Source organism: Cladophialophora carrionii, assembly GCF_000365165.1.
Source record: "Cladophialophora carrionii CBS 160.54 unplaced genomic scaffold supercont1.13, whole genome shotgun sequence".
NCBI classification, from domain to species: Eukaryota; Fungi; Ascomycota; class Eurotiomycetes; order Chaetothyriales; family Herpotrichiellaceae; genus Cladophialophora; species Cladophialophora carrionii.
Window position 1 is genome coordinate 512,416 of NW_008481820.1, and position 25,743 is coordinate 538,158.

At 52.8% G+C, this 25,743-nt stretch overlaps 2 protein-coding genes across 2 annotated transcripts; one reads left to right on the top strand and one right to left on the bottom strand.

The window, feature by feature from the left end:
* Positions 1 to 17,006: 17,006 nt before the first annotated feature.
* G647_10310 (uncharacterized protein) lies at positions 17,007 to 22,286 on the top strand (the record flags this gene model as incomplete). Its single annotated transcript, XM_008726301.1, has 7 exons — positions 17,007 to 17,209; positions 17,257 to 18,076; positions 18,123 to 19,763; positions 19,807 to 20,135; positions 20,185 to 20,793; positions 20,845 to 21,715; positions 21,774 to 22,286. The coding sequence occupies 7 exons, from the start codon at positions 17,007 to 17,009 to the stop codon at positions 22,284 to 22,286; spliced, it is 4,986 nt and encodes a 1,661-aa protein (XP_008724523.1).
* Positions 22,287 to 23,264: 978 nt separating this feature from the next.
* G647_10311 (uncharacterized protein) lies at positions 23,265 to 25,477 on the bottom strand (the record flags this gene model as incomplete). The annotated part of the gene is made up of 8 exons (XM_008726302.1): positions 23,265 to 23,453; positions 23,522 to 23,720; positions 23,773 to 23,903; positions 23,952 to 24,072; positions 24,123 to 24,369; positions 24,419 to 24,485; positions 24,553 to 24,597; positions 24,647 to 25,477. 8 exons carry the CDS (start codon positions 25,475 to 25,477, stop codon positions 23,265 to 23,267), a joined length of 1,830 nt encoding a protein of 609 aa, XP_008724524.1.
* Positions 25,478 to 25,743: the final 266 nt, after the last annotated feature.

Consider the following 25,743-nt stretch of genomic DNA (forward strand, 5'->3'; position numbering starts at 1 on the left):
AAGCGGGGTGATCTCGTAACAGTTGATATTCGCTCTGGCACGGGACGCGTTGCCATTGAGGGGTGGGTCTGAGTGGCGCTGTTCTGGCTCATTCAGTGGGAAAAGCTAGGGTGCGGCGGGTATTCATATAAGGAGCAGTGGGGCAGGGGTAAAAGAAGGTGGATGAGGTGGGGGAAAGCGGGAAGAAGAGGGTGTGGAGGAAAATTGCCGACTTAGGGAATTGAGGAATTACCATATTGGGCGAAAATTCCAAACTTTATGACACAGCACGGAAATCAGAACTCCGCAACTCACTCACCAATGAGGATTGTGTCGGGTGAACGTCGGATCAATCCCGAGCACTCAGTCTTGGCTGCTGAGTGTTCAATCAATTCGCTCGTGCGAGCATCATGTGCATCAGAAGATAAGGCATTGGTTGCACGCATACTATCTCACTTCGCAGCGTCAGGGATGAGCTGTTCTACAGTCACATAAATTGGCTGGGGCTGATAGACGATATTATTCTTAGCAGGAGTTGTGTGGCTGGGGCTGTGGCTCTGTGGCTCACCATTCAATCCGGTTCACAATTACGAGTACCCGACCTCCACCACAGCCTGGCCTGCTAAGAAGGTCAGCGGATGCATATTCGTTGTACATACCACAGTGCACGTAGCCGCTGAGGCAGTACAACCACTCCAGAAAATGATCCAGCAAAGATTAATGACAGTTCTGGATACCGTGGTGCCTCCCGTCCCTTGTTAAGCTCTTCGCAAACAAGTTGTATAGCCACCAGCCATAGGGGATGATCCACCAAGAGCGAGGCATTGAACATACTGTTTATTCATGCCACATGTCGTCCATGAGTTTACCAGGAATTCGCTTGTGCAGATTCACGCTATGTATTGATACTACTTAATTCCCCACGTCGTCCTCGTCCGCAGCACCGCAATCCCAGGTCGACTGGCAGGGCGAAGCGGCCGGTGAGAGGGGGTGGCTGGCAGAAAAAGGTGCGTGAAAGTGGGAACGGGCGATTGGCGATGACGCGGGGGTTTCGATGAGGACCAACCCGCATCTTTAGTGTCATGGTTACCGAAGACGCACTATCTGCAGGTTGCGGCTGACTCGAGTGAATCATCCCCGCACTGGGATTCCTATATTTGGCCCATTCATGACAGGTCCTTGGAGGGTGGAGGTGGAGGTGGAGGTGGGGGTGGAGATGGAGGATAGGCTGATGCCGCACATCGGGATGTCAATCCGAAAGGCGTGCGACCGGTCGATCCCCAGTTGACCACGGATGGACTTGAGCTCTGCCCACCCGCTTGCGGCCGAGTACTCGTGCCCAGCAAACACAGCATGCCCCTGTGACTTGTACTGTGTGTAGGCACGTACTGTGTACTGTAGGTTGGGCGTGCGGAGTAACTCGTGCGAGATCCCCTCGTACGAACACTCTAATGCTGTACTGTGTAGTCCGTACGGAGTACAAAAGTAACTCGTCTTACTCCAGTTTCGCTTCCTTCACATAACCCATTTTTTCTTGCTCGGTGCGGCCACAGCCTCACTCAACGAGCAGCTGCTCCACCCTCCACCATGGTTGCCTTGGATTGGACTCGTCTTGCAATCAGGGAAGTTCTACCTTTACTCGTACAGGTACGCCTCTGCATAGTGTCTCACGTTAGCGACGATGGTATTGGTCACTCTCCTCCGAGTACCTACGCATGCAGCTTAGTCACCCTCCGCCATGGTGGAGCGCACCCAGGAGCCCTCTGGTTGGCTCTCTTGCTTCGAGCTTGGAGTTCAGCTGTGCAACGGCATGTCTGGCCCGTGGGAGGGGGAATTGCACGACCGAGAGCATGAGGTCAGCAGCCAGTGTCGAGATCGTCGATGCTGCTGGACCATCTCCATCACCGTCGATACTGCTGTAGCAATGGGCCAATTGGTGCCCGGATGACGACAAGGCTACCTGCTTTTGGCGTCTGAGCAAGTTCTTGGCTGCCTTCTTCCCCGCAGCAGTACGAGGAATTTATCCAATGGGGGGCCCATCCGCTTTTCTCCGCCGTTTGTAACCCCTCGTTCGGCGGCCCGCTACCCCTTTTCAGCGCGGAGCAAAGACAGCTTGAGCATCACCTCGCCGATACGACTGTGATGGAGGCACCCTGGACCAGTCAGCTCCAGGGTGTGCTTGCCCTAATTAGGAGGACGGGAGGTTGGGAATAGTATGCCGGCCACTCGCTATGGACATCCACAGCCACTGACGGTGGATGATTCTTGTGACGGCAACGTCCGCACCAACCAGTGGCAACGGCACCCACACACTGCACTCACATCTGCAATCACAATCACAATCACACGGGGGTTTGACCTCCCCCGACTCACATTTTCAATCACACGATCAGGACCTCCACCACCTCTTTCGCAATCGCATGACGACAGTAGGGAGAGAGTGTACGAGTACAAGGGTTGCCGCCCCACGTCCGGGACGATGGAGGCTGCACTTGACTCGAGCGGAGAAGACTCGACTGGACACTGCTGGGAATCACACCACGGCAAACCAACCCCGCTGCATGCCCTAGATTTGGCATAGTCGTTGCCGCCCCCACCCCCACACACTCTCCAGAGTGACATTTTAGATTAGCTCGATGCGATCGATCAATACTCCGTACCTCGTACTCCCACGAGATATCCGATCGCCAAGGACTTCGTTCAAGCCGGCGGTGGTGCCAATGGAGTGCCGAACCAATCGCCACTGCGCTTTCTTAATGAGGCCCTAGGTGAAGTTCGGCCTCCGTACTCCGTAGAAAGCCGGTAGTCCAATTCTGCTTGACTTTGAACACTGGGTGAATACAGTACAGCACGACGCTGACGCTATATGAAACTGGGATTCGAGACTCGAGCCAGCCATCCCTTAGCAACGGCGTTTTCCACGTCCAACAATTTGCGGCGCCGCGTCTTTCTCAGTGCCAGGCGACGAGGACTTCATGCAGAACATTGCCTTCTTTCCGCGCCAACGGCTTCTATCGAGTTCGTTTCGAACCGGTACGTTCTCCATATCGAGCTCTCGCATGAGTGATACTCCTCGACGCAAAGCCAGATGTGGAGATGTAGTCGCTAGCTGAGTAATACCAGTGCATGGCACTCAGGTACACGAGACGGGTGGTATACGAGTGAGCACCTGGTGAGTAGGGCTCGGCATGGCCTGCGTGGGTGGCTTAGGACATCCAGACAGCAATCCGCGTCAGGTTATCGTCTCCTGCTCGATTGAGCGCTGGCATGGCTACAGTAGCTGGCTGGCTCAGAGCATTCAGAGAACTTACAGCTTTCACACTTCCACCACCCGATCGAACAACAGTAATGGTACCGGCTGCCCTGTGGATGGTCAAGAAGCACGCTGTGCATAGCGCTCACGTTGATTATGACATGGACGTCCGTTCTGGCATTGCTGGTATGGTGAATTCATCTCGAGCCCGTCTGTCAGTCTGTATCCGTGCATCGGCGGCCCGATAGACTTTGATCTCCACGGGGATAGGCTAGACGCAGTGCGCGCTGGACTTTACTACGATATACCGTGCTGTGTTGTACTGTACTGCATTAAATGGCATAAGACCTTGTCACCAGTAGCGGTATCGGCATCGGCATTGAAAGCGACAATTAGAGACACATCGTTAAGACGAAGATGAAGGACACTTTCACTATGCCTGGGTTGTAGTACAAGTCTTTGTTTCTTCACGGCAAGATTCAGATCCACACAGTATACCTAGATAGTTAGATGTGACTGGAGGATGCTGGATGTATCGTGATAGGATGCTACACTACCATTATAAGTACGGCGCAGATCCACAATGCTCTGCCTTGCCTCCCCTTTCAACGCGCACCTTGCGTTTGCATCTGGCGCACAGATGTGTCAACATAGCTGCACTGGATTGGACAGCACTGGCCCACCCATGACCCCTCTGTATATCTGAGTTCAACCCGCTCGCACGCGTCGGTGGTGGGCCGGGTCTTCTAGCTGCGTTGGTCCGGCTCAGCGGGATGCATAGGGCAAAGCGTCATGCTTGTGTTCTGCAAGCTTAGCGATGGAGGTCTGGTCGGCGACTCAGGAGCTGGAAACAGCGGACCCTGTGTCCCACTGCTCGGGAGAGGATGACTCCCGGATGGGTCGTCCATGGTGACTAAGAGCAGTTCCGTTCTCGGGTGGGTGTGAGATGGTTACTCACCCCACGATGCCCGCATCCCTTGTTTGAGGGATCTCTCCCTATGGATACCGAACTAAGAGTTGTTGTACCGGATAACCATGTCGATATCGATGTGAATATACGTTATATTCGGCGTTCCAGGGAAAAACCGAAGTGGACGGCCTTGGAGTAGGTTAGGGTGCCAGGTATAATCGAGGGCCGCCGTGACGATGGCCACCCCCATAACGACAGCCACCGTAGCATTGGCCCGCCGCCGCCGTGGCGATGGCCGCAGAGCAGGACCGACCAGCCCACCCGACTTCTTTCCGAGTTTAGGCAGTCGCTCGCTGGCCCTGTTGTTAGCAGCGGCCGTTGTACGGAGAGACCTCCGCGTAGAGGTAGAGGAACGTACGGAGTACAAGAGCTGTGAATTGGTGTTCCACGGAAGCTAGAATGCTAACTGTGTTGATACCGATGTAAGTACAGATACCTCGTACTGATGTCGATGTTGATCCTGATGTCGCTAATCGAGGCCATGCTGTTAGTCCTCTAGATGGCCCGAGCCGTGTCAAAGCTCCGCGAAGCATGGAGAGCGACTTGGTGTTGTTGTCCAAATCGGTGAGGATGTCGTATCCAGCAGACCTGCAAACGAAATCTGCCGTCGTTACCAGACAGTGTTGGCTCGAGATTCCCTGATCTACGCCAGGGCTTGACGAGTGGTATCAGAGGAAAGACGGCACTGCCCGTGAAGGTCTTTCAGGAAACGGTGTGCAGAGTGCTCCCATAGGCTCCGTGCCACGAGTGCTTCTCATCCAGGTGTGTGACGAATGCCAGCGGTACCGTCTTGACGATGTGCTTCATGTAGCTTTTCTAGATGGGCCGCGTGAGAAGAGGCGACAGTCGTGACAGAGGCTGCTACTCTACTACTTAGTTGACTGAGCCGAGGAAACGAAACTTCATGGTCCCAGGCAGAGGGTGCCCTTGAGGCTTGAGCCCCAGTCCGAGACAGCATGCTGTATTGCACGTCACGAAGGACATTCAGCGTTGTCAAGGACATCGAAACGGTGGAGAGCCACCTGTATGCATCGAGCTGTCTTGGTTCCAGTCAGTCACGACGCTTTTCTCTTTAGAAGGGAACTTTCTGAGGGTGCGTACTCACCGTCCATGTGTTCGTGGTGCTCGTTTTCATGAGCGTTTGTAAAGTGTCAAAGTTGGCTGACATGGACGCAGGCTGGACTCTGGCACTGATGATGTCTCTGGCCGCGAGTGGCTCTTCTCGGGCACTGGCAGTAGCAGCAACAGTCGTTTGGTGGAACGCTGAGAGAACAAAGGAGCTGACAGATAAGCTGTTGGTAAGGAGAACTGGTAAAGGATGATGCCGAGGAGGAGTGGCTGCTGAGGAGGAGTGGCTGCTGAGGAGGAGTGGCTGCTGAGGAGGAGTGGCTGCTGAGGAGGAGTGGTAGATGAGCCTTCATTGAAAACTCAGGAATGCAGATTGTCCGAGCTGCGACCAGACGCCCCTTCCGGAGTGCCTACGTCGACTGCCGTGCACGAGGCCCAAGCAGGCGTGACGAACTGGCGAGCAGTCGAGATGCTAGCCGGGCGGTGGGAGTGACGGAGTCCCATGCTTTGATCTGTCCATGTTCGAGAAAGTCCGGATGACTTCCGCCCCGCATGACTGTGATTGAACAAGCCCTCAGGGTCCATGCAAGAAAGCCATGCGTGCGTGAGGGGACAGGAGAGTCCATGAAGCCTCCATGCAAGGCATCGAGGAGACCCTTTCCGCAGTTCTCCTGCATTTTCCTTCCGCCATTCTCCGTTCTCCTTCCGCCATTCTCCTGTGATCTCCTTCCGCAGTTCTCCGTGGACACCTTCTCAGTAGTATGAAGCCCAGGCAGGACAATGGATTGTCGAATTCGTGGCGTCCAGGGAGTCTCTCTTGCAGCTCTTCAAGATAGCCTGCGATTCCAGTCCACCCTCTCGATCTGGGCCCAGTCTTGCACTGGTGCTCATGCTTGGGGGGGTGAAGGAGAAGGCACTTCACGCACTCGTTCTGCAAGAGTGCCAATCCTCGTCAACGGACATCTGTGGACCAGCGGACTGAGGACAGAGGCATGGGACACAGAGGAAGGGGGTGCAGTCGCCTGCAGAGGGGGGCCGAGCTGTGGATACCACTTCCTTTGTGAGCCAGTGCGCGTACACAGTGTGCGGTGAATTATCCCCGTTCCTGAAACGGTCGAGGGTGGACAGGGGTCGGACGGATTGAAACAATCGGGCTCGCAAGAGGCAGGTCCCTGTTTGCCACGGCAATCAGCGCAGTCGAGCGGAATCATATTTGATCACAGAGTGGCTGATGTGATTCATGGCGATCAGCGCAGTTCAGCGGAGTCACATCTTGTCACAATGTGGCTGGCTGCTGTGCACGGCAATCAGCGCAGTTCAACGGAGTCACCTTCCTTCCCCGGTGTGATTGATATTGACCACGGCCATCAGCGCAGTTCAGCGGCATCACATCCCATCCCAGTATGATGACGGCATAGACGAGCCGCAGTGTGGGTGCCTCTGCAAGTACTCCGTATTGGAACAGCGAAGGCATGATGCACCCAGACACCATGCGTGTCTGTTACACAGGGTCCAGGCCACCTGATCCCGTTGTCTGGATGTCTCTGGGCCTCACTACAGCCTCCAGCACCGTGACAAAGGCGACAGCCCTCATAGCCAGGCTGCGGTCCAGAGTGCGCAGTTGCATCCACTCCGGCAAAATGTCGGCCCACACAATCCTTCCTGCGGTCTCTGTGCCATCTAAATCTTCCCTGGACTTGAATGTGCAGCCGAATCATCTGCCACATGCACAACCTCGAGCGCCGTCCGGGCCTCTGCTGAAAACATGCTGCTCTCTTCTCAAGCTGCTTCTATGCCTTTCAAAGTCTGGCCGAGCTCACGATCGATGAAGCCGAAGTCCAGGTTGTCGAAGAGCTGCAGGCCTGGATTGGCAGCGTGGTAGCGGCAGCGCGACCCAAAGGCATTAGCCACAGAGAGCGTCCTGCAAGAGCTCCCTCATTGCATGGTCATCCCTTTCTCTTGTCGGCTGCATCTCCCTCATCAATAATCCTCCGCCTGGGTTGTGACGAAGGACAGTAGCAGACGCAGCGAAGAGATCCGCAGTTTCCTGCTCATCCAAGAGGTATACTCCCCACTTCTGTGCGCAGCGCTGACACCTCCAGTAAAGGGACACTGCTGCCTGCGTCCGTGACTGCCTTTTCTTTTGATCCTCCGAAGTTTCCACTCCTGTCGTTGATCCTGCGAGAACCATGCAGTGAGCCTTGGTCTTCAATTCCAGCACACAGTTCACACCTTCCTTCAAGATGAAGTGCCATGAACGGCTTTCTTGACGAGCTTGAGTCAAGAGAGCAAGCTAGCTTGGATACTGGAGAGCCGGTTGACCAGAATACCTTCCGCAATGCACCCACAAATACATCTGCGAAGGAAGAGGAGACCTACACTCAAGTGTCGTGTGCGGCGAGGACAGCCTTGAAACCTGCAAGCTATATCGACTGCAGTCGGCCGTATGCATTCCGGCAAGCCTCTGACTGAACCGTGCTGAGCATGTCGACTTCGAGTATGTTTTTGGCTCCGTTCGGTATTGGTGTGCTGTTTCAGCATCGTCCTTTAGGGGTGCGGGTCGCGATATGGGCAAGCTTTGGGCATGAACCTTCCAGCGAGCGGCAGTCCCAGGTGCCATTGGTCACGAATAAGGGGACATTGCTCGGGGGCACCATTCACAATCTGACAGTGTTCGGCGACCGTTGAGGTGTTCGACACAACAAAGGCTTCAAGATCTAACACCCGCCTCATCAACTTGTATCATCATCCCCTCTCCCGTGGACCAGTTTTCTGGAGCGAGTTGAATTGCCCAGAAGCTCGCGCAGGTTTGTGGCGTCGCGATTGGCGAATTCTGGATCGTCGGGTGAGGCAATCCCCACTTCAGCTCGAAGCTGTGAGCATCTCGGTCTCCTCGAAATCGGAACAATGCCAGGAGTAGAGGTGATTGCGCAGCGCGGCGACCTCAAATCTCCAATATTTCTCACTTCGATATTATGCCCCCGCAAGTAGTGATTGCTCAGGGACAGCCGCTGCTGAGACTTGGGCTGTGGCGTTGTTACAATCGGTGACAAGGTATATGCCGTGGATATCCACGGGTTCGCCATAACCATCATACGTCTGACAACGGAACAGCCGGTAGCTGGAAGTCTCCCCTGCCGGTCCGATGGGTTGAGATGCGTCATGCCGAAGCGTTGCCCACAGATCGTCGACAGTCTGGTACGTTAGGGTCGCTGTTGCTAGGCCCCATTCTTCACTGGAACATGTCTTCTATGCCCAGTACGAGCATGGTGGTGCACTTTGCTGCGATTTAGCGGCAACTCACTCATCTTGTAAGGTGGACTGCGTCTCGGCACTATCAGGCACAACTCAAAAAGGTGGATCGGCTCGAATGCTGCGCTGAGGAAGGACTCGTCAACGTCGAGCGTTCCTTGCATCCTCCACGCTCCTGGCCCTGCCGTGCCAATCCTCAAACACCTCGCCAACACGTAGTGCAAGAACGGAATATATCACGTACGGCGCGTACCTGGGCTCCCTCACCATCGACCCGTCAGAGGCTCCCTCAGCCCGTACATCCACCTCATCTATGTCGTGTCGACTGTCGAAAGCCATGTGCCAAATTAAGCGCGCTTCAGGCATGGCGTGGCCCGCCTGTGAGAGTCCGAAGCTTGACGGTTGGGCCATGCCTCGTATCACCGCTTATCCTGCCGTGCAAACCGGCCCCAGTGATCAAAACTCTGCACACCAGCCCTTGATCCTGCAGCCCGGAAGGAAGGAGCAGAAGCAAGAGAAGAAGAGGAAAGCGCAGGAAACACCCGGCACGTCCGTTGACCCTAAGAGCTGCGCGGTGGGGGCGGGGGTGGAGGCGGGGGCGGAGGCTGTCCTGAGCCCGCCCTGCATTCGTCATGCATTCGATTCTGCACACGAGAAATCTTGCCCACGGTGCATCTGTCTCCACACTCACGTGGTACACGCTGGCGTGGTAGTCCTACTCGGAAGAACTCCAGTGCGGCATGCGCGGCGGGTTATGGAGTACTGTACTCCGTATTCCGTACGATACACAGTAATCGTTGTCCCGGCTTGTGGCTGGCGGCGAAGAGCGGCAGTCCGTTCAGCGCAGACGCCAGTCCTCGCAGGAGAAAGACGGCCGCGGTGATAGACGGAAGGCCAAGGGCGGCGAAGGCGGGGGTCGGCTTCATGCAGCCGCAATGGAACCCATGTATGCAGCTTCAAACCATGCAGGGAGGACCTGCAAAAGTGCCGAGGAGTGGGGTGAGGGCGCTCCGCAGGGAGGGGCTCGGTTCAAAAAGATGACTCGCCGCGTGGCGCTTAAAGCTCGGTCAAACCCGGTGTTTTCCGGTTAGGGTTTAGATTTAGCTTTAGGGTTCTGGCGGAACAAATTACCCCTCCACGCCCCGCTCGCTTCCCCACCATGCATGGAGCTTTCTCACGCAGCATCAGATACATCAGTTGGAAAACATGACAATAGTATTGTATGCTGGATTTTTGCCTCGACGGCCCGTGCGTACACCAGGAGTGGTTTGAACCGGCGCAATCCGGACTTCCGCCTCGTCTGACAGAGAGATTTTCTTCGAGCCGTCCTGCCTTCTCGGTCATTTACCTCCTACGAGTGACTGCCCTTGCGCCATCGATGCCGCATCGCTCGTCCTTGCAACAAGTCTCACAGGGAATAGCATCGGGCAGCAAGCAGCTGCACTGTCGCCCGCAGTGGAGCCACACTGTATCTTATGTTCTGCAGAGCGGACGAGTGAAGGAATGAACAGACGAATGAAGAACAGGCTCTCGTCTTGAGTCTGCTCCAGACCTCTCGGGGGACAGACTGCGAGTACGAGTCCGACTATGAGAGACCTTAAGAGGTATGCTTCTCCTCGCTGTGAAAGCCTCTGTCCATGCCCCAGAGTGTGAACGCCGAATTTTTGTGAGCCCTGGAAGGCGGAGTTCGGCTTGGCGTGGACGCACATTCTTACAGTCACCTCATGTCAAGGGCCTGTGGAAAGGGAATCAATACAACCAACAGTCTGCCTACTTCTGTCTAGGATGCTCGGATCGTCTCCCCCCATTGTACAGTGTATGCCACTGGGAATCGTAGCGAATGTCCCCAGTCGTTCATGATTACAAGGTTCGGCTTTGAGTGCTGGGTTCTGCAGGATTATGGGATGGGCAATCCAGGATGCATTGACTTGAGTCTTCGAGGCTTGACAAGACTAGCTAGCTCGCCCTATTTCATCGACGCTGTTTAGTCGGTCTTCTCTCTTGGGGGATTTCGTCTTGGTTCAGGCCGTAACTCGCACGCTATCCGCAAGGTCTTGGTAAAACTCGACATCGTGGCCGTGATGTCGCCGTCGCGCCTCAATTCATATGTCTCTCACGAATCTTACTTTGTCTCGTACTTCGTTTCAACTGATGGACGTCATCTGGAGATCAGCAGGACCGATATCGAGGAAGGCGCCGAGTCGGATTTACGGCATTGCATCGCTCAAATGAAGAATCCGGATTTGATTACCCTGTCGCTCTACTTCTTTAGTCACAGCATTGAGGACCCAAGTTTCCATAATCACTCTCCACCATACATCCTGCTCACTGGTAGCCCTTGTACTCCACTGTACCGTATTCTCCTACACAGAGAGGTATCTTCTGTGTATCTCCGTCGTGGCCTGAGGTATATGAGTCTCTAACTCGGGTTCAGGCCGTCATACACCTATCATTAACTTTACATTAATGCCCGCAATGCACCATACAAGATCGACCCGAGTCTGGCATAAATGACCATGACGACAACGGTGCGCCTTCAAATCTGTTCTCAACACTGCTGCGTACTTTCATTCATTGCCAATAACGACGAGCCGTGTAGAAGCCACCAACAAGCCAGTCTCAAAGACGTGAAGAGGTGGACACAATCTAGCAAATGGACCGGGAATTCAACGACACTTTCGACTTTGTCAGGCACGGCATAATCAGCAAGGAAAATGCCAGAGTGCACGGTGGTTTCAAGTTCAATGTCATAGCATGTCCTTGTCCCGGACTCCTCAAATGTATCAGGCGCGCCATCAAACAAGTGAAGTATGGAATGGCGAGCAGCTGACGGCCATCCTATTGTGCTCCAGCCTCCAGAATACTGTGGAGGTGCAACGCATTACAGTGTACGAGGTATTTATGCCGTAACGGGCTATCGACAGTGTGACCTTGAATAACTCTTGCGCCGCCGTCCGCTCAGAGTGGAAGCCTGGCACGATGACCTGATCGACTCAATCCGCGAGGGTGATTCAAGCATGCTGGATCATTCACTGTTCTCCCTCGGATGACAGGCAGCCACCCTCCTCTGACAGTACTGCAAGACCGTGTCTGCATCTGCAGAGCCTTTCCTGCTCGTGAATACTCTCCGCCATTCAGAACTTGCCAAGGTCAGGATTATATTCTTCAGCTCAAACTCCAGCAGTACTCGCCTCGTCTGTGCGGGAGCATAGCGGGATAGGCCGGAGCAAAGCGAAACCGGAATGAGCTGAATCATTCGAATGGGAATGGTCTCATGGTTGTGCTCCCTGACTGGAAGTGCAAGGTGCGCCCAATCCCCGACAATGGTCCAAGTGGTTGTGCGAGTGGCACCCAAGCATTTGCTGTGTCATGCACGTACGTATACATATGGTATGCCAGCGCTTTGGCTGTCTTTGGGACAAACGAGAGCTCTCCTGCCCCTTTCCTTGAACCCTGCTGTACGTGATGATGGGTCTGCGGGGGTTTCGAGGTCCGACGTGGTTTCTGGGCTGCTGCTCTGGCGGCGCTCGACCAATGCCTGCGTACTCTGTAGGCGGACTCACCCTTTTGACCGGGCTCAGCCAATGTGCAGTAGCACGGAAGGATATGTGGCTGACGATGACAGGACGATGATGTCCTTGCAGGCACAACGGAGTGCTGCTCAATGCTGTACCAACCAATCCTGTCCTTTGTGCTGCTCGATACTGTCCTTTGTGCTGCTGGATACTGCCCTTTGCGCCGCTAACGCTGTCCTTTGTGTGGTCTACTGCAGCTCAACGCAGTCTTTGTGCAGCCTAATGCAGCGTTGTCCAATGCTGTTCTACTTATCCTGCACTTTGCGCCGCTGACACTGTTCGTTGTGCCGTCTGTTGCAATGTTGTCGTCCTTTGCGCCGGTGACATTGTCCTTTGTGCCGTCTACTGCAGTGTTGACCAATGTGTGCTATCTATGTGTCATCTGTACTACCCAGCAACTGTCCATTGCACCGCTGGCACTTGTACTGACCAATGCTGTGCTACCTATCCTGTCCTTTGTGCAGCTAACACTGTCCTTCGTGCCATCAACACCGTTCCTTGCGCCGCCTGATGCAGTGTTGCTGTCCTTGGTGCCGCTAACACTGTGCTTTGTGTAGCTGAAGCTGTCATCTGTGCTACCTACCTTGACCTTTGCGCTGCTAACACTGTCCGTTGTGCCGCCTGATGCAGGTCATTTGTGCCTCCCAATGCACAGTGTTGCCCAATGTTGTGGTACGTATGTGTCCTTTGCGCCACTAACACTGTCCGATTGTGCCGCCTGATGCAGTGTTGCTGTCATTTGTGCCGCCTGATGCAGTTTCGCCCAATCCTGTGATGCCTATCCTGTCCCTTGCGCCACTAGCACCGTCCTTTGCACCCTCCCTGTGCCATCTGATGCATTGTTGCTGTCCTTTGCGCTGCTAACACTGTGCTTTGTGCTGGACCACATTGCATTGAGTGGCCAATGTGGTGCCGCGATGTCTTGCCTGTGTTACCTCACTGTACTCCCAGTGCCCACCATGCCTTTCAGTGCCCTGCGCCGTCCCAATGACGCCTGACGATGTATAATCGCTGACACGGGATTGGGCGGCACAACCGTCAAGTGCTGTCCTCTGTGCCGTCATTGCTCCCCTACGCTGTCCTTTGTGCTGTCGTCTTTGCTTCTGCCCTTGCTGTCCTGTGTCGCCTAGCACAGTTCTCGCCGGCCATGGTAGTTGTGCTGAAGCCTATCCTTGCAGGCCAATGTATGGCTGCCCAACGTACTGCTGCACTGCCTCACTTGTTGTGCTGCCTTCGTGCCTTGCTGTCCTTGCTGTCCTTGCTGTCCTTGCTGTCCTTGCTGTCCCAACTGCCTGGCACAGTATTGCCTGACGTAATATTGTCCAACGTCTTGCTGCCAAAGGCTGTCTTTGCTGCCCCTTTGGTGCTGGCTAGTGCAGCTCTGCTTAGTGTTGTGCCACCAGATTCCTTCTCTTTGTGCTTACCCAATGCTGTACTTGATTGCTGCCTGGTGCCGTGCTAGGCCGCGCAAAGGACGGTGATAGTGGCGCGAGAGACAGGATTGAGTGGTACAGATGACAGCGTCGGCGGCACAGAGGACAGTGACGGCTGCACAATGTATTGGGTGGCACTGCACTGGGCAGGTGCTAGTAGCGCAAAGGACGGTGTTAGCGGCGCCAAGGACAGGTTTGTGTGGTACCGACGACGGTGTTGGCGGCACAGAGGACAATGTTAGCGGCACAAAGAACAGTGATGGCTGCACAAAGGATTGGGCAGCACTGCATTGCGCAGCGCCATGGATAGTGCTAGTAGCGCAAAGCACAGCGTTGGCGGCACCAAGGACAGGTTTGTGTGGTACAGATGACAGTGCTTGCGGCACAAAGGACTGTGATGGCTGCACAAATGACAGGATAGGTAGCACAGCATTGGGCAATACAAGTGTCATCGTCGCAAAGGACAGGAGCTGGGTAGTACAGATGACACAAGTGGAACAAAGGACAGTGCTAGCGGCACAAAGGACAGCATTGGCTGCACAAATGACAGCAGTTATCACACGAGCGGCACAACGGACAATGTTAGCATCGCAGAGGACAATCTTAGGTAGCACAGCATTGAGCGGCGCGATGCTGGGCAGCAAGGACAGCAATGGCGGTAATGGCGGCATCGAGTGACAGAAAGGACAGTAGTTTGCACAGCGGAAGGCATCCCAGGAGTGCAGAACACAGTAGAGCCAGATCCAGATGAAGACCATCACCTGGAAGTTCCACAGCACCGCACGGTCGAGTTCAATCTGTCAAGCTCGTACCAAGAACGCTACCACAACAATGAGGCTGGGATGAGCTATATAGCACAAGTAGGGCGACCTTGATGGTTGATGGCCAAGGTGCCAGCAGTGAGGGCGCAAGTACTCGGTAGAAGGGCAACGCAACGCATCGGTAGATGGTAACCGAGTTGCGAGGAGAGGCTCGGAACGGACAGGTGGTACTGTGTAAAGGGCGGCCGGGTGTCCAGTCCGGTCCAGCGCGATTCCCATCACTCAAGCCACTGTAAAACCCTGTACACGAAGCGGATGTGGCCAAAAGAGGAGGAGGAATCTCCCAGGAGCCGATGTACCAGGGAAGAGGGAACAGGGGTGTGAAGACCGATGATCGCGGCAAAGGCCCTGGCACGACTGGGTGCTCATCCCTACGCATGCTGGGTACGATGCATACTGCTGTGTGGAACAAAGACTCTTCGCCGGTACGAGTACTCTGCCATACTCCGTACGGATGTGCGAATCGCCTGTATAGCACTTGATCGGAAGAAAGTAGGCCCGCGACTACACTGCTTGCCGTCAGCGCACAAGTACTTGGTACTCGTACCTTAGCCACAGGACGCGTTGCTGCAGGCCATAGCGGAGCAAGCTGAGGCTGCAGACTCTAACCTGTAAGGTCTACACAGTTGACTCAGAACGACTGTGGACATCTAGCCTGTGGTTGCTGAGCTCCCCTTCTCTAACAACAAAGAGGCCTAGAGGGCCTCGGAGCTTCAGAAGAGATCACTTGATCCAGCCTTGTTCGGGACAAAGGCTCCGGCCCATAAGGCCTGGATTGATACCGCGGGAAAGGCGTATTCACAATGGTGGAACTGTAACTGGCCGACTTACATTCCTGATATCGTTAACGTCACGAGAGGAAGGCAGGACAGCTGGCCCCCACAGCCCCGCTCAAGGTAAGGGACAGAGAGGGGGAGGAGGGGCAGAGAGGAGTCTTGACAGTGCAGAAGTGAGTCCCAGATGACTTTACTCGGATTGGGGTAGGCAAAGACACTGACTCCTCTAGAATCCATGCTTGCGGCAATAGCTGGAGTAGCCAGCGGGGCATCCGGTTTCTCCCCGATGTGCTCAACGCATGACTTGGGGCTCAGCAGGGCTGTGACTCCAGCCAGGATGGCGCAATGGTCCCAGCTCCCTCGATGGCAGCTTGGGAACTAACCGGTGAGAACATCTTCCCCGATCCGACAAGATGACTTGGACGCTGGGTCAAGAGTCAGAAGGAAATCTCTTTGTTGCTCTACCCGAGAACTCGCTCATCGGAGGACGGGCGAGCGTTTTACGGCACACACTGCCACTCCCACTCAGGAACTTCATACACCCCGTGCGGCATTCGGGGAGAGACCATGTCATTAGTTGGTGGAGGCCCGACGCCCCCGTAAAGTTGCAAAACCTTCGCTTCCGGCAAACCAGTGCCAGTTCAAGGATGAAAGGGAGCAGCAGCTGTTCCGCCGTAAACCAGGCAAACCAAAAATCCCCAAACTGCGTGGCTGTCATGTGTACGAGTACCATTCGAGCAGGGCAGCAATGGTTGGATGACGGACTAACCATAGTTAATGATTATCAAGTCAATTGTTAAGGAACCCATCTCTTGGGCAAGGCCATGACCTTCGCATCTCTTTCCAGTAGCTCTGTCAGGAACAGGCAGCAGAGCCTCTTGCACATCAAGCAATAGGCTAGCACCGCTGAGAAACTTGCTTGCTTTGAAGACTCGGTCGGTCTTATACGAGGTATGTGAGACTACAGTATCTACTGGATGTCAGGTGCGGAAGTTCTGCTCGCTTTTCCGGGCACGTGTACTGTACCTCGTACATAAAGGTTCGGCGCTTCCGGGGGCAGTTCGCCGTTGCTTCCGCCTACGCGGCTCGGTGGGTACTTGCCGAACACAGAGGGGGCTGGACATGTCCTCCGTCAGGCCCCCGTCAGTAGGAAGACAGGGACTCTACTCGGTACACCTCTACTAGCAGCAGCCGAGCTTACACCTTTCCTCCAAACTTCTCCAGCTGATTCCATACTCCTTGAACGCCGTTCTCTTCTGCAACACCCTGATACCATCCTAAACCTCAACTCTCTTATCATTGGAAACTCACTGCGAAATTTCATCCTCATACGTGATGATCGCATCCTCAGTATGCTCAGGCGCCAATTGAATACTGTGATGAGTCCTCGCCGGGCCTGTTAACGTTGACGTTTGTGGGTTATCATCAGGGGGCTACAGCATTGTAACACCCACTGTTTCAACCCCTGAGGCGCAGAACCTTTACTCTGCATATTCTGAGGAATTCTACTGCAGTGCTAGCTTCCAAAAGGACATTTGTATAACACATGAAGTTAGAACCTCTGCGGCCCCAACAACGGGCTTCTTTTCGACTTACATGAATGCAACGTAAGACTTGCCCAGCAGGGTTCAATTGGGGCTGAAGCGCTTCACGTTTGTGTCAGCGAGACGCCACATTAGGTCGAGTGTAAGTACAGCGCTTGTCTCAAACAATGGCGTGTACGGAGTACAACCGGCGAACTCCTGCAGATGACGGGGTGAGTGGTTGGTGTGTACCTGACATGGACTCTTCAGCGTGACGTGTTAAGCACATCAATCGTGTCTTCGAACCTTTCTGTACTCATCAGATACTGCGTCTTCACTGCTCTGCCACAAGAAACATGCCGAAGCCCGGGTTCAACGGAAACGGACGGCCCCTCAATGTCGCTGCAGCAAGAGATGAGATCAATAGAATCCGCAGAGATCGGGGTATCATCGACGACTACGACGAAAGCCAAATTCGCAAGACAGATTCGAGCTTTCAAGAAGACTACCGTCGAAGAGCTGCCGAGCACAGAGCCTTGTACGCCCGATATACTAGAACGTCGGTTTCTTCCTTCTGTTCAAAAGTCTGGTTGCTAACAGCAGTAGCGTCGCCGAGCAGCTCTACTCATCCAGATTCAGGCTTATTTATGAATTGCTCCAAAATGGAGACGACTCCTGTTACGCAAGTGATATCGAGCCCTCTATTACGTTTCGAATCAAGCCCTCCGAGCTGATCATCGAGTCCAACGAGCTAGGATTCACACTCGAGAATGTCGAATCTATCTGCGATACTGGTAAAAGCTCCAAAGCCAGCAATGCCGATACTACTGGGGAGAAAGGCCTGGGGTTTAAATCGGTGTTTGGCATTGCTGACTACGTCCACATCCAATCTGGGCTCTGGTCTTTCAGGTTTGAGCACAGCCAAGGCGAAGAGGGCGTGGGAATGATCACTCCTGTGTGGACCGATGTTACGTCTCTTCTACCTTCGAATGTAGGGACGAGGTTGACACTTCGGTACTATGACCAGCGCGACATCTTCGCCACACGCCTCGTGTCTGAGTTTGAAAAACTACCCAAAACAATCATGTTTGCGCTACGCAAGCTGGAGAAGTTGGTCGTCGTCGTGGATGGCGTTGCTGGACGGTCAGATCGAATGACTTTCGAGAAAGGCGGAGATTTGAGATCCGATGAAATACGCATTACCACCACCGTGACCGGGAATTTTGGCGCCCATACGTCAGCAACAACATGGCTCAGGCTGTTTCAATACACAGTCAGCGACCTCCCCTCTGACACACATCGTACAAGCTCTGAGAGCGATGTGACCGTCGCATTTGAGGTGGATTCGGATGGCCTGCCCGTCATTCCCACCAACGGGCAGCATGTATTCGCTTATCTTCCAGTACAGCGCATTATACAGCTCCCTGTATGCGTCTTTGATACCTTTCGCAGTACGAGGCTAACTAATCCAGTTTCTCATAAACGCAAATTTTATCCTCACAGCTAATCGTGAGAGTGTTCCCGATACGGATTGGAATAATGCATTGCGAGTAGGAGTCTCGAGGGCGTTTGTCGGTTTGGTGGACAAAATTGTTACCTCTGGCGACCCTCTGGAGTTTACATGGATGCGCTATCTCCCCCAAAAACCCATGCAAGGCTTTTGGGAATGGTTATGGGCTGACATTCAGGCCGAGCTCTCGTACAGAGCCTCACCGATTTTACGGTCACGGCGGGATGAACTTCACAGCATCGAGCACATGACAACTCTTCCAGACTGGTTCATCCACGAGAACGAGCCAATCGTGGCGGACACGGACGAAGACATCTACTTATCGGACCATTATGAATCAAGCGATGTAAGAATTCTGGAAGACCTTGGGGTGAGGCAAATCTCGGTTACACAAATTCTGGAGAGAATACAACTTGGTCTTTCACAGAGCGCGGAACGCCCAATACACCACATACCACTAGATGACCCATGGCACACGGCCTTCGCTGCTCTCATACAACGGCTCCTTAGGAGAAAATCCATCAAGAAGGATGTCGAGCGGTTAAGAATCATCCCCTTGGACGACAATCGCTGGGTTTCAACCTTGTCCTTGCGTGTGGATGCTGTATATCTACCATATCTTGTCGACGAAGACTCGGTGTCGATAAAGGTACCTGATGGTCTTGGGTTTAACAAACTTCACGAGACGGCGGCTGCAGATGGAGAGCGTGCGAGCTTCTACACGAGTCTCGGAATTACCTCATGCCCTCCTGATGCTGTCACAGCGAGCATCCTTGAGATGCACCAGTCATGCAAGAGAACCGGAACGATGTTCACGTTCAAAACGGATCTCGAAATCCTCTTTTGGTTCGGAAAGCGACCGTCTCTGTTGACGCAGAGTCAGAAGCGTCTGTTACTTGTGAGCGATGAAAACAAACTACTTCAAGGACCTTTCTTATTCTTTCCTTCGGAAGATAACTATCACGCAGAGAAACTACTTGCTGCAACTCCGAAGGAGGATTTGCACAAATGTGGTTACGGGATTCTCGATAAAGAATACCTGAATTCCCAAGTTGCCAATCATATCCGCCATGGTTTAGACTGGAGATCCTACCTTCAGAGATGGGGGGTTAAAGACTTCCCTGATCTGGTACACGAAGTGTCCGCTGGATGGAAGCTCCATTCCCTGATGGAGCTGATTGCTCGAGATAATCCCGACAGCTTTGTCGCCAATCTCAAAGCACATTGGTCGGATTACCGTGTTGATGCATCCAGAATCAAGAACGACCTGAAGAATGTTCGGGTACCATGTCTGAATGACTCCACACAAAGGCTTTGCGACACTATTCTACCAACGCATGAATTGATGGATATGCGCCGAGACCCCAACCTGACCAATCTCTTACCATTCCTGAAACTACCTCGAGATTATGATACCCAACAATCCGAGGCTTGGTACTTTTTGAAAGAGTTTGGAGTGATCTGTGAAGTCAATGCTAGCTTTTACTTGAGAGCTATGTACCTATTAGCTGATCTTGGAGAGGACCACTTACTACCGACGTGTGAGAAGATCTACAGCGGTATTGCTCAAACAACGGCGGTCGGAGACGCCAAAGCTGTACAGGTATGTCAATTCCATGCATGCCGAGACATCTACTGACTCGGAGCAGCAAGAATTTGCGACGCGACCGATGATCCGCTCGAAGACAACCGAGGAAGCCTGGTACAGATCAACTGATTGTATTTGGGAGGGTCCAAGCTTTCTCCAGGCGAAGCAGGTGTTGAGTCCGTTGTACGGAGCTAATCAATCTGCTTCCAGTTTCTTCAAAACCATTTTGAATATGCGGAATGTTAGCTATAACGACTTGATCGACGAACTCAAGATGTTGTCAACGAAAGCAACAGCTGGATCACCTCTAATCGAGAGCAAGGCGCCAAAAGTCTATGCAGCTCTAGATGCAATGGCAAACTCTGAGCCCGTGATCGAGGCCATTCGGTACGGTCGTCCCTCCAAAAGAAACCGATTTCTCTGACAGCAGTCCTAGGCAAGAGCTCAATGGTCACGGTCTGATTTATGTTGGTCAAAAGTGGCTGAAACCCTCAGAGTGCTTGTGGAACTGTACTGTCGCCATCTCCGGGCGTCTGCCACTGGACCATGTATACCCCCAGCTTAAAAAATTCTTCGTCGACAAGATGAAAGTCAGGACGATGAACATCAACGTTCTTTTACAGGAGCTTGGAAGAACGGCGAAGAAGACTTCCCCCGACGTTGACGAGGTCAAGCGTATCATACTTACCATTGGCGAATTGTTAGCCTCAGATCGTGAGGTACAGGTCAACGAGGAGCAACTGAGAGCTTTGGAGAAAACGGCCTTTCTACCTGTCCGTGGTGCCAACGGGTTGAAACTATTTTCCGTGGATCAAGCATTCACCATCAAAGACCACCCGAGATATGGCCAGCTCTTCGAAAACCAAACAAAGATCCTTGACTTTGGTCACGAAGAGATGACTTCGTTGTATCCGCTGTTCGAATTGCTGGGCCTGCAGAATCGCTTTCTCTCGGCCCTCGTGGAGTCAAAAACAACTGTGGACAAGGCAACTGCCCATCAAGCTCTCCAACACTATATCAGAGACCGGGCATACGCCTTGTCATGGTGAGTTTCAATGCCTTGTCGTGAAGAAAAAGTTCCCTGACTGTTCATCAGCTGTGCCACCTACTACAATAGCTCGGAATATTACAACCGGAAAACGACGATGCACGAGTTACTGTTGGCTGCCGACGTATTCGTCTGCGAAGAGATGTGGACAGAGCTCATGCTACCGGAGGAGTATGACTCAGTCACGGTTCAGAGTGATCGAGCCGTGGTCGATATCTGCTTCCTTGATGGGAAGTTGACGATCTACGTCCCAAGCGACTACGATAGCCTTTATTCTTGCTTCCACACAGAGCTTCCTCAAGCACTTGCCAACGCACTTTCCATCGACAATGAACGGGCAGTCAAGGTCGTCTATCGTATCTTGAATGATAACAAGAAAGATTTGGATACCATCATGAAGGATGAGGACCTGCCGGAGTATCCCTGGTTCGCAAAACCGGTGCCATCGCGACAGACAGGGTCATTTCCAGCTCTGGGTGATGCCGAACCTAACAGCAGCAGTATGCCGACGCCTGCATCGCCAACGGACGCATCCTCTGACCACGACCACGACCACGACCACGACGTGGTCGTGACCCGGGTCGATCAACAGAGCACAGCACCATATGCCCGAGCTGAGAGCAGCATTCCTTCTCCAGTCCACGTTCGGTCAACTGGTTCTCACCATACAATCTGGGAGGAGGTGGCACGGGATCAACAGTACAAGAGACTGTTGCGAGAAGTGATCCGCCAAGCCAGGCGAGGCGCGCGATCGCCTCAAAGGAGAGGAGGATCGCTATCGTTGGATGGAATCGACGAAGCTCTAGATGAACTTGCCCACCCACCAGCGGATTACGCAGCGTTCAAACTAACGTTTGGCGATACGGGGAACGGTAGATTTGAAGAAAATGCCCGCGTGGGCGCGGCGGGAGAACTATACGTAAGTCTTGGGAGGTATCCTTGCACATGAACGGTAGCTGACTTGGACTGAATATTAGGTATTCGAGTTCCTCAAAGCCTGCGGGGTCACAAATTTCGGCATCGACCAGTGGCAGAGCTCGATTCGTCACTACGTGAACATCCTCCCCGAATACGCCGATGAACCGTCGTGGCAGGGCCGTGAAATCTCGGATATCATGTACGAAGGCAACTGTCCGCGGCTGATGGAGTTGCTTCGAGAAAACACGACATTGCCCTATCCCGCCTGGCTTGGGCTCGAGTCCGGCGCGACGTCAATGTCAACACCGGTGGTGAATTATCACATCGAAGTCAAGACCACGTCCGGGCCCTGCAACACTCCGTTCTTCATGAGCAGCAATCAGTACAGGCTCATGCGAGACAAAGCCTGTCCCCATGACTCGACGACGGCCCCGCGAGATCTGTACCTGATCATGAGAGTGTTCAACCTGTTCTCCAGCAGGATTGGGTTGCAGGTGTATGTTAACCCTTGGCATCTCAGAGAGACAGCCTTGGAATTCGTGGCGGATCCGTGGAAGGTCGTTCCTCTGTGACGCTTGTGACTTTGAGTCGGTGGAATTCAGGGGTGAAGATACCTGTGTATTCATAGTTAGATGTAACAATATGCTTTACGAAGCGATCCTGTTCCGCTTCTAGTTCGCTCAGGGCCATGCGTCCGCATTTGAGCCGGGCGTGAGCATCCAATGACAGTGGGGCTCAGGAACGGGACTGAGTACGGCTGATGAGGAGGGTGAGCTGCGGCCTGAGCAGGCTGAGCCGATGTCTATGTAAAGCGGCAGGCTGCAGTCCCAGATAGGTGCCAAGAGGAGGTAAATTCACGGTGAGCGCACCAGTCAGGACTTCTCAATCACCTCAACTCACCGGTCCTCTCATCTTTTTACTCCCCCTTCTCTTTCCAGGAGCGCATGAATGCGTAGTTCTTATCAGCCTTCTACGTTGCACTACGTTCTACGAATTCAGGCTAGAGCACTATCATCTCCTCTATACGATTGTTCAACCGCCAGTCCGTTCTTCACCGATGTTAACGTGCATTTGATTAGTTTTGCTCCTTAGTTAGGAATCAAGTCCGTCATCGAGCTGATTTACACTCCAATTCTTCGTAAGAGAAAATGGTGCTCCCTACTGCAACAATGCCTTTGGTGTCGAGAACGATCTTCAAGAGGTAGATGAAATATTTTCTCGGCCTATTTTTGACGATAAGTCGCCCTGGCTGAACGCACACTAGCTCGCTTCACCCGGTTTGAAAGCTGATGCTATATTGATGACGACTCTCCGTGTCACTGCCCCTTTTACTGCTGGCACAGACAACTCCCATGTCGTTTCCACGCCTTGGACCGAAGGCTTCAAGAAGTACGGAATCCTGTAGAAATGCTTTTTCCTTCTCTTAGAGTAACCTTTTTCGAGTGTTTCGACATCAGCACTAGACAAGTCCGCTTCCAGACGGCAACAAGGCTCAATGTCTACGATATCTCAGTGTGGTCTTCAAAATTGTGTTTCGGTCCAAGTTTGGGTCACTCACGTTTGTTATCAGCTTCCATCTGAGTCACAGTTTGATTGTTCAATGGGTCCTTTTCGTCAGACATCCAGATCTCGCAGGTGAATTCTTCTGCACGATTCCCATTTTTGAAGTCGAAATCCAAGTCAACAGTCCAATGCAATTCTAACTCCTGGAGATGCTCGTCTTGTTTGAGCAGCTTGCCCTGAGCATCGTCAATTCGAATGTATCAATTCGTCATTTCACAATGAACAATGTCTTTGGTAGACTTACTGATCGATACACCCAGAGAATGCAGTCGCGGACAATTTGACGATCTTCGTGTTCATCTTGTTCTCTCAGTTTCTTGTCATGCGTTCCCGCCTCGAATAGTTCATCTTGCTTGATCCCGTAGCTTGTACGAAGTCGCCGTTGCCTCACAAAATTCCCGTTCAATGCTCTCAGGACAGAGCCTCGAGCAACGATGGTCTGGCTGTTGTGATGAGTTAGAACGTCTCCACAAAATGGCAGTTATAGGAACAAACTGCTGTCGTGTTTGAGTCAGAATTTCAATCCCATAGTCTGGGAAGGCTCCTGGTTTTGGTTTCGTGAAGGCATCCCGAATCTTTTTTTGAAGGTATTTTGAGGCACAGAAGCCTCCAACAATAACGATATACTGACGCGTGTTAGCTCTAAAGCTCTCCTAACAACTTCTTCGACAAACCTTGATAAGCCCCTTCTCGGCTAGTTGCTCAGAATTCTCATGGATTTCTCGGATCTGACTTCTTATCATCGGAATGATCTTTTCATCGATAATTGAGTCAAAAAAGCGACACATTTGTTCCCTGAATCAGTTAGCCAACTATTTTTCCTCGGAGGATCATAAGTTGAGAACCTTGAGATACAGACAAAGTCTTCAGCGAACCGTCCATCTGAACTTTCCTTGATTCCAGATATTCTGCAGTACCAGTTCTCTTGACTCAGACCATCGAACTCTCTTTTGGTCCACTCAAACGCCAGTGGAGCGGCCTGAAGCAGTTTTTTAAATTCAGCCTCGGAATACTTATCTTTGTCAGCTCGCAGCATTTCTTCAAGCCAGTCCCGAAAAGCGAGATTGAGAAGGCTGGATCCGCATGCGAGACCTAAATTTGGAATGAGCAGGAACGAAAGGTTTCATGAGACCGGATTTACCTTCAGCGCTCGATACCTCAGAGACGCCAAAAGGGTCTTTCTGTTCTAAGAGATACGCGGCAACATCCTAGGGTTTGTCAATTCAGGGGTTGAAGATAAGACGGAGAGGAAAGGAGAGATAGTCTGTCTCGTACCACAGTTCCTCCGCCTGCATCAACCACTAGAAATGTATTTCCGATCTGAAATAGTAAGTATCTGAATATCAGATCGGAGGAACCATGTTCTTACCTGGAAATCTTGCTTTTTATCGACGCCACGTTCGATCAACACTGCCAACGCGGCAGCTTCTTGTTCTGCTACAATTTGAGGCGACGGAAGCCCGGCCTCTGCAGCAGCTTCCAACATCACCCTCACTGCTTTTGCACTCCAAGCCGGTGGGACTGAGAGGACAACCCTCTTCTCGCTCTGCTGAAAGTGCGACTCTCCGTCTTCTGATGCTATGGTCTGGCAAGTGTATCTCCATACCTCTCGAAGGAAATCGGCGATGGCCTTTGTTATGGGGACGTCGCTTTTCCTCAATTTCTGTTGGATGCGGTCTCTTTCCTCCTTCAATTCTTCAGACTCGGATAGGTCGAGCTTGACCAGGTCGAGTATCGGGACTGTTGTTGCGTCGACTCCAGGACGATTCGTTACTCTGAAAACTCCATTTCCCCAATAGAATTCCCTCCCACCATCACCCAAATAGAGAGAGAGTGTAGGAACCTCATCGTCCCATCCGCGGGTGCCGCCACCAACAGGGTATTGTTGGATGACAGAAGGCTTGATGGAAGTCAAATTGACAGCTTTCCGATCTTGAGGACCAGTGACAGATGTGGAAGTGTGTGCTACAGCCGAGAACGTCGTGCCGTAGTCGATAGCGATGGTATAGCGGTGCTTCGGTATCACCTGAAGATGACGAGCAAGTCGGGTAAGATTTTCGATCTGTTCATGGTCACAAGTGGGTTCACGAGAGCCATTGCGCTGACTGCCAGATCGATCCTGGCCGATTTCTCTTTGAGATGTTCCGGGTTGACCTGCTCCAGTGCTGGACTTGTACGACGATCGCGTATTCCTCGGCATCTCCTGTTACCAACGAGGATAACTATCGCCGTTGAAGAATTTGTTAGTATGGGTGTAGGGGGGAGGGTAAATATAACCTGCCAGCCATTGTCCCATCACTTTCGGTTCATCAACAGCTTCGTGCATCGACACGTCAGCCTTGGTGTCAGCCTATCATTCCATTCTTTGGTTTTTGAACGATCCCAATTGATTGGTCAGACATGTGATAGTGGCTGCAGCTCTCTAGGCAGCATTCAATGTTAGGCTGCTGTGTGACGAGCTCACCG